Consider the following 9,828-nt stretch of genomic DNA (forward strand, 5'->3'; position numbering starts at 1 on the left):
ACCCGGCCAGAACCAGTCAAAACCCGCTTGCAACCTATTGACTATTTTTTATTTTTTTACCAAAATGATGTAGTTTTGATTTGTTAAAAAAAATTGAGGGTTGACCCGGATGAGTTGATGACCCGGTCAAAACCCGTGACCTGGACCTAGGGTCGGGTCGACCATCAGGCTGGGTTTAAAAACACTGGTTTTTTCAAAAGGTTCATAAAACATAAACGTTGTCTCGCATGCAAGAAAAAGAAAATCAAAGGTTTTTCTTTTATTCGGTTGAACCTTATACATGCGAGTTTACCACATTTCTTTATTAATTACAAACGTATATTAAAGTTCACTATATAAATACTAGAAAGATTTATTTTTTAAATGTTGGATTGGAAGTCCATTAGTATTTATACTTTTTATTCACAATAGAAAAGTTGTGTTTTTTCAATGTGAAATAAGAAATATTTTTTATTTAAATACTTCAACTTAAAATGATAGGATAATATATTTTTAATGTAGAATAAAAGGCATTTTAAATAATATTTTAAATTTTATTATTTACAATATTTATAGAATATATTTATATAAACTGTTTTTTAATTTTTTCATGTAAAACATTAAAATTTTAAATATATTTTTATTTTTTTCAAGTTAATTCTAGTCAAATACGGTCGGGTTTAATAACTATTAAAAAAATAATGTCTAAGTTAGTAGATAACATAAGCCTTACGTTGAAACTGACATCATCACCATAAATGTATTGGAAGGGCGTAAAAGATGGTATATCATCCAGAAAAACTACCATCTAGAAGCAAAAGAAAGAACGAAAGAAATTAAACCGCGAGAGATTCCTTTCCCTTCTCCAGAGGTTGCCCAGGTTCTTTCGACTCTCAAATATAGAAAAAGATTTATACTCCTGTCATTAATTCCACAGTTTACCACCAAACAAATTATAGCCTCCTAAATAATTCATCACACGAGCACAATTGACAATTATACATCGAAATAAAATAGATATTATTAAATATATACGTAACCAAACCCTCTTATATAATGACACCGTCTTTTCTCCTATGTGCTTCATTCCTAAAACACACCTACAAACCATAAGCAGCAAGCTTAAGCCAAGCTTTTCCCCTGCTATCTCTATGGCACAAACAGATGCACCAGCCCATGTAGCAATTTTACCGAGTCCGGGGATGGGTCATCTCATCCCTCTCGTTGAGCTAGCCAAGAGACTCGTTCACCAACACAACTTTTCAATCACTTTCGTTATCCCAACAGACGGTTCTACCTCTAAGGCACAGAGATCAGTTCTTGGATCACTCCCTAGCGCAATTCACTCAGTATTTCTCCCCCCAGTTAATCTAAGTGACCTCCCTGAAGATGTCAAGATTGAAACCACAATTAGCCTTACAGTCGCCCGGTCACTCCCTTCTCTACGTGATGTTTTCAGGTCTCTAGTTGATGGAGGTGCCAGGGTTGTGGCCTTGGTTGTTGATCTTTTTGGGACCGATGCATTTGACGTTGCTAGAGAATTCAATGTCTCTCCTTACATTTTCTTTCCTTCTACGGCCATGGCTCTGTCTTTATTCTTTTATTTGCCAAAGCTTGATGAGATGGTTTCTTGCGAATACAGAGAGATGCAAGAACCCGTGAAAATACCCGGGTGCTTACCGATTCATGGGGGAGAGTTGCTTGACCCGACTCAAGATCGAAAGAATGACGCGTACAAATGGCTTCTTTACCATACAAAGAGGTATAGAATGGCTGAGGGTGTGATGGTAAATAGCTTCATGGACTTGGAAAAGGGAGCTCTAAAGGCTTTGCAAGAGGTAGAACCTGGTAAACCAACCGTTTACCCCGTCGGTCCACTGGTAAATATGGATTCCAGTGCTGGCGTTGAAGGGTCTGAGTGTTTGAGGTGGCTAGATGATCAGCCACACGGCTCAGTATTATTTGTTTCATTTGGGAGTGGTGGGACCCTCTCTTTGGATCAGATAACTGAATTGGCTTTGGGTTTGGAAATGAGCGGGCAGAGATTTTTGTGGGTTGTGAGGAGCCCAAATGATGAAGTATCTAATGCCACATTTTTTTCTGTGGATAGCCACAAAGACCCTTTTGATTTCTTACCGAAGGGTTTTTCGGACAGGACCAAAGGGAGAGGTCTAGCAGTGCCGTCATGGGCGCCACAACCACAGGTGTTGAGTCACGGGTCAACAGGAGGGTTCTTAACCCATTGTGGCTGGAATTCCACCCTTGAAAGTGTCGTGAATGGTGTGCCATTAATCGTGTGGCCACTCTATGCTGAGCAGAAAATGAATGCATGGATGTTGACTAAGGATATTAAAGTGGCCCTAAGACCAAAGGCCAGCGAAAATGGCCTCATTGGAAGAGAGGAGATTGCAAATGCTGTGAGGGGTCTCATGGAAGGTGAAGAAGGGAAGAGGGTCCGCAACAGAATGAAGGACCTAAAAGAGGCAGCAGCCAGGGTGCTCAGTGAAGATGGATCTCTATCTGAGGTGGCTCACAAGTGGAAGAACCAAAAATGCACTTAGAACCCTTTGTATTTACTTAATATCAACTTCTTTTAAACTTTTTATTTACTTTGTCCTTTCTTCGAATCCTTTGTATTTCAGTTTAGGTTCGCTTTCTTCGAGTTCTCCGTTGTTATCTGCTTTGCCACATGATTGTATAATATTCATGTGGTTCTTTGTTTTTTCTTTTTATTTGGCTTGAATATTAGATGCTTGGTGTCCAGCAATTTCTTACGTGGGAGTGTTGTTTCTTTCATTAATTTGCTCATAAAACATGGATTAGGTGCGAAGTGTTCACCATTAGCAATAAATTAAATACCCACCGTCATGAATTATATGCCAAATATCAGGACCCACTGAACTATAAAATGTTGCAACATCGCAGTGAAGTCATTGGTACTAGAAGGATCAAATGAGGTGGGTGGCTGAATATTGACACCACAATAATTCCTTTTCATATGCATTTATCATTGCAAGATGGAAAATATACTAGAAGAGGTGAAAATTTTGGAAACGGTGGGTGACCCCGATTAGATTGCTCTACGTTGCGGGTAACATCAAAAATTATTTTTTTAAAAAAAAAAACAGAAGTACAAGCATGGTTAACGCTTTGTTAGTATCATTAAAAATTTTAATTTTAATTGAAAATTAATGTGTATTTAATAAAATAAATAAAAAGTTATATGCATTTCTTTTGACTAAATTTTAATGGGAAAAGTAGTCATGAAAGGTTGTGAAAACAAGAACATTTGTCAATATTGGCTTTTTCTTGTTGATAAAAATGTGGTCAAACATTGAGTTCATCCTATCAAATGGATCATTTATTAAACCAAAGTTAGTTAACCAATCAATTGCTGAATTACCTTTCTTGTAAGTATGTTGGACACTAACCTCCCAATACCTTGTAAGAAAGATTCCTTGCTTTTAGAATAAAAACCAAGTTGGCATCTGATATTACGTTAGCTCTCTATACAAGTTCAAGTGCAATAGTTGAAATAGATTCAAGCATAAGTTTATGGATGCACATGTCTGATCATACAAGTTATAAACTAGAAACTACCACCCATAGCTCGGCTTGAACTAAAAAGCAGGACCACTATTAAATGCGAACTCTTTAATCAATGCTAGGAATCTTCATTCATAGTTGTCCTGAATTAGACCTCATGCTCTAGGTACACCTGAATTCCCTTTGCTACACTCATGAACATTGAGTTTCATCCATTGATTAGAAGGTAAATCCACCCTATTTGTGCCACTTGTTTATTGGTGCCTAAAAATATCCCACCATCATTAGTATACTTAATATCAACAACAAGACTATTGATAATACATGATTGATTAGAGTTTAGATTGGCTTCACCTTCAAAAACTCTATTATTTCGCCACTTTCATATGAATCATGCCGCTAAACCAAATATGATGAACCATAGAATCCTTTTTTTATATAGAAATGCTAATAGAGAGATTATTAGCAAATCACTAAATAAGACCTACAGAGTAAAAAATCCCTCTCTTTCCAGGTTTAATAATAGCCTATCATACTTCCTTGTATAAGTACAATCCCTTAAAACATGTATTAATAAATCTCTTTCTGTTGGATAATTACAGCAATAAGGGTCATTTGTAAAATATCAACGTACCCAAACCTCATCTGTCATGAGATTATTATGAGTTGTAGGCCATGAAAAAAAAGTCTTGATTTTTTTTGGGCCATTCCATTTCCAAATTAATTTCCATAAAGGATGCAGATCCCTAAGATGATACATATTCTATACCTACGAATTATAAGTTGAATGAACAATAAAAACTCCTTTAGAAGTAAGCATATTATAGACTAAATCTTCATTAATACTATCAAATGGAGGAGGATAGATTGTCATAACTATTAACACCCGTATGTGTAGAAGATGAGCAAATGCTTCCCATTTCCACTGATTATCAGCAGTAATAAATTCAACCATAATATAGTTTTTCAAATCATTTAGAATATCTTACACTAAGTGTACACATAATGGTTCAAACCCATCTAACTAAAATCTCATTTCGAACTCATTCTCCAATGACCAGCGAAGTCCCTCAATTACCTTTAGCCAGACCTTATAAATAGCTTTTCAAAATGGAGAATCCATACTTTTAGCCTATACATGAGGAGCACGATCTTTTTTCTTAAAATATTTACCTCGAAGCACTTCCACCTAAAAATTACACTTGTCATGAATTATGCCCCAACCGAGTTTCATGATAAATGCTTTATTCATGTTATGCATCTTTCTTAATCCTAAACCTCATTCTATTTTAGGGCAACATGTAGAATCTCGTTTGACTAGGTGAATTTTATTCCCATCTTCATTGTATCCCCATATAAACCCCTTATAAAATTCTCTCAATATCCTTACAAACTAATTTTGAGATAAGAGAGGACTGCATAGGATATAAAAGGCGTCGTTGACAGAACTTATTTGCACAAATTTATTCTCCCTACTAATGATAAATTCTTAGACTTTTATATTGCCATAATTTACTGCATGCTCTCTGTTATATAAGATTAAGTTTTTTTAGTTATTCTCTGGTGCAGTAATGAGACCCCAAGATATTTTTCAAAGTCATCTGATCTAGTAAAACCATTATTCCTTTCAATAATTATTGTTAGGTTAGATGAGATATTTTTAGAGAAAAATATTTTTATTTTAGAAATATTCACCTTTTAGCTTGATGAGATAATGAACAACTTTAAACAATGCAATACTCTCTCAAGTTGTATTTCACTGGCTTTAGCAAAAAACATGTCATCTATATAACATAAATGAGAAATCTTTAAGCCTGTTTTTGCTAACTTTGAATGGCTTCCACAATCCATCCTTAACTACTTTACTTATTATTAGGACAACTATTCTAGGCAAATAACAAAATATAAGGTGAGAGATGGTTCCCTTGTCTTATCCCCGTAATCGGTTTAAAGATAGAAGACCCTTCTTCATTCCATAAAACCAGTAAAGATGAACTCTCAAATACTAGATATAATCAATCTATAAAACTAATATGGTAAGTCAACATCTTTCAATATATCCCTAATAAAGTCTTATCTTGATTAATCATAGGCCTTTTCTAAATCCATCTTGATTGTTATGTAGCCCCTTTTTCTTTTTCTTTTTCTTTTTCTTTTTTGTTCCTCATATGTTGATAATCTCATAAGCTACAATTATATTATCTATAATATGTCATCTTGGAACAAAACTACTTTGGAATTGGAAAATTAGATACGACATCATCGATTTCAATCTATTTACCACTAACTTTGTCAGAACTTTGAATATCACATTACACATCCCAATAGGTTTAAATTGGTGGATATATTTTGGTTTATATAGTTTCAAAATCAACACCAAATATGACTGACTAATCTCCTGAACTTTAGTTTTGCCTTCAACCACGTGCTTTATAAACTTGTAAACAAACTTCCCCACTCATTGCCATTATGACTGATAAAAAAATAGGCTGATAATCATCTAGTCTCGGTGCTTTATAAGACTCCATATCAAACATTGCCCTCTTTATTTTCTCATTAGTGATAAGAGCTAACAAATTATCTATAAACCCCTGACTGACCAATGGGAAGGCTCCATGAAGTTGGAACTTTAGTATTGTATCCTCCTCTCTACTGAAAAGTCTTTGATAAAAATCCATAGCCATTTGTTTTAACAAACTACTTGTTAACTTTGCCTTTTGATTATTGTTTTCATATAAAATATGATGATTTTCTATCTCCAATAGAGATCCAATGGCATCTAGATTTTTATACCAAAAAATCTCCTCCTAAGCTAGAATACAATTGTACTCCTTAGTTAACAGTCTTTCCACCCTATATAAATACTTATTACCTCTTTTATTCAAGGTTTTTGAATCCTTCCTAATCTAGCTAGCACCTTCCTCTTACGTAGAAAAATATGTCCAAATACATTTTTATTCCATATTTTTAATTTTCATGTCATCTCCTCAAATGCATCTGTTAAGGTTGCTTCACTACTCTAATTGTCCTGTATAAATTCTATAGATTTCTTATAAGTGATCCATGTTGCTTCAAATTTGAATGGTCAACTAGCTTTCTATCTCTACTCCAACACACTATCAATCTCTACAAGAATTGGGTGGTGATCTGATTTGACTCCAGACAACACTCTGATTCAAGCTTCTATGAAACGAAGTCTCTAAGAATGATTTCCAAAACCTCGGTCTAGTTTTTCAAACACCCTGTTATATCCTTTACTTTCCTGGTATCTTAATGTAAATTTTAGACTAAAGCTATAAATATCAATTAATCCATACTTCTGAGCCCATTTACCAAAGTGCATACACTTCCTCACAACACCTAGTCCCCTTTCTATTTTTTTAGAAGCTGATATAATTTCTTTAAAATCTCTGATTAGCATCTAAAGTGACAATATACATTTTAATAGTAGACTAACCTCCTCAAAATAACCCTTCTTTAGTGTTTATTTTGGATTCACATAGATAGTTGTACATAACCATGGAACCTTCCCCATCATCCATTATTAAATGAATATAATGTTTAGAAAAATATAAGACTTGTATGTCTAGCTTCTTCTTATTCCATAAAATTCATAATCCACCTAACTTACCTTGAGCTTCCACACTAAAACTGTCACTAAATTTTAATTTTGTCATAATTTTATCAACAATATCACTATTTACTTGTGGTTCAGCTATCATCAAAATATCAAAGTTATACAACCTCCTATAATCGTTCACACTAGAAAAAAATCTTGTATTCCCAGCCCCTCTACAATTACAATTCAATACCTTCATAAAAAATAAACAAAATAAAAAAATCACAACACTTAATCCCAACCATCATTGAGACAACCTTGCTCGATAAGAGCTTTTTCATTTTCAACCATAACGGTATCCTCATTAGACCTCTGGTCTACTTTATTCTATCCAACACCATCCATGCCTTTATTCTCCAGAAATTCGATACCTACTACATGAGCAAGAATTGATGGTCTGTTATTTAGCATATTTAGTATTGTCATCTCCCGCAAGACCCCTCTCTACATTCCTCATTGTTTTCATATACTAGTGATCTGTATGTGTAGGGTTTGTATTGATATTAATCATCATAGATCGGGCTTGTGTTTCAGTTGTAAATTATTAGATCAACGGTCCACTAACCTTACTCGTGGATGTTTTCATATGTTATGGGCCTCTTCTTTTTTAATCTTTCCTTCGGCTCACTCTGGCTCTTTTCTTATAAGATTTATTTATTAATTTACTATGTTCTTACTTCTATAATTGTAATAGACTTTCCTGCCTTAGCATGAGTTCTACAGGTCCTAGTACTTTTTTTATCTAATTATCATCTTCTGCACCGATATTAATGCCTACATCCATGTTTAAATCTTGCAACATATTAAAGTAGGATCCTCTAACTAACTTTCTTTTTATTGGTATTTTCTCTTTCCTTGCCTTGAAATTTGCATGTGATTTCTACTTAAATTCTGAATTATACCATGAATCCTGCCTCCCTGATTGCTTACCAGATCTCCTCCTTAATTTCGTTGTAATCGTCCAGCCATAGTAATCCATAACCTCTGATCAGAACAGTGCCGCCTCCACAAGAATTTGTTTTCATTTCTTCATACCGATTCTAAAATTCTCACTTGTTATTCTCAAAATATTTTATTCTTGAACATCTTGATCCCCATGGGAACAACCTTTTTTCCTATATTGATGTTGTCTACATTGAAAGCAAATCAAGTGTCAATCATTCGATTGTAGATTTGGTGAGCTAAGCTAGATTCCTTCAAGTCAATCCTATATGCCATATTCTTAATATTTGAAAAAAAAAAACCATCATGATTTTTTTAAAAAAGTCAAAGTATTTTTTTTATTGGCCGTCTAGGTTATTTTTAGACTCATTAAATCGATTGAGTCACCTTCGGACAGCTCCAACATGATTTAATTTGAAATCAATACTAAATAAAAAATTTAGGTTAAAAGGTTTTTATAACACTGATCTTTTAAATTGGGTTTAATAATATTATATATAAAAAAAACTCTTTGTGACCTATATATTTTTTTCTACATTTTAAAAAATTCAGTCCAACCTATAGGATAACAAATGCTAGATATCCAAAGGTAGCTATGAAGACTAAGAACCTGTTTGGTTACGTGGGAGCGTCCACGTTTCCTACGGTTCTATTGTTTCAAGCTGTTTGGTTAACAGCTACCCATATTTTCAAACTCCATGGGGCCCACACAAATTACGTTCCAAACGCAGGATAAGCAAAAGCAACTCGCTGTTGCTTTTGTCGTGGCTGCTGTTTAGAAAACACTGCAACCTTTACCAAGAAATGAATTAGCCCTATCTGTCCTCAACATCACGGTCGTTTTTCTTGTGTTTGTACTTTATATGCTTGTAAATAGTCTTTGTTCACAGGTCTCATAGTGACATATAAGCTTTCTTTTGTAGAATATAAACTGAAGGTTTTCTTTGTCTAAACTTCTGCCAACTGTAATGCTCTATACATCACATATTAATATGTTATCATTATCTTCATTGGCATTAAAATTGAAGAAATATTTGTAATACTAGGCAATGCAAACATTGGCCTGCATTCGTGATGGCATTAAAGTTGTTGCATTCAACAAATTTGATAACCATCCTGATTTCGTTCTTTCAAATACTTTTCCCGATGTCGTTTCACAATCACAAACAACTGGACACCAGAGGGCGTTGCGTATGGATTATATTCGTGATGGCATTACAAATAGTTTTATGTGACAATAATATTTAATTGTAATAACAAATCACACTTTTATTATTTTACCGGTATTTATGTGGACAAAATGTTTTATTTTCTCTTAATACAAAGAATTATTTTATTTATGTTTTTTTTCCGTCATTTTGGATACAAAAGCAACCGCAACCACAAGTTTAACCAAACATGTTTTTAACAACAATAAAGTCAAACTACACTTTTAACCAAACACTCAAAATATATACACAACCCACATAAAACATGCTTTTTTAAAAAATCATTTTTTTCTTTATAGCAAAAACAAACACACTCTAAATCTCAAAACTTCTATGTGGCATTGCTTTTAAATACTGACACGTAAATTAAATGAAACCCCATCTTCCATCAGAATTGAAAATATTTTTCCCGTATGGAAATCACAGAAGTGTCATCAACTTCGACGGGTTAAATTTCAAACTCTTTTTTTCAAGTAGAGGTAAACCAACTCAGTTTGACATCTTGTGAGGTACGACTAGAAAACATTTTGCATC

The 9,828-nt window shown here is 34.0% G+C and overlaps 1 protein-coding gene across 1 annotated transcript; it reads left to right on the top strand.

Annotated features, from left to right (window-relative positions):
• Positions 1–810: 810 nt before the first annotated feature.
• On the top strand, positions 811–2,753 carry LOC133692620 (hydroquinone glucosyltransferase-like). The gene has a single exon (XM_062113696.1). It carries the CDS (start codon positions 1,056–1,058, stop codon positions 2,538–2,540), a length of 1,485 nt encoding a protein of 494 aa, XP_061969680.1. The 5' UTR covers positions 811–1,055; the 3' UTR covers positions 2,541–2,753.
• Positions 2,754–9,828: the final 7,075 nt, after the last annotated feature.

The sequence above is a fragment of the Populus nigra genome, chromosome 4 (assembly GCF_951802175.1).
Source record: "Populus nigra chromosome 4, ddPopNigr1.1, whole genome shotgun sequence".
NCBI classification, from domain to species: Eukaryota; Viridiplantae; Streptophyta; class Magnoliopsida; order Malpighiales; family Salicaceae; genus Populus; species Populus nigra.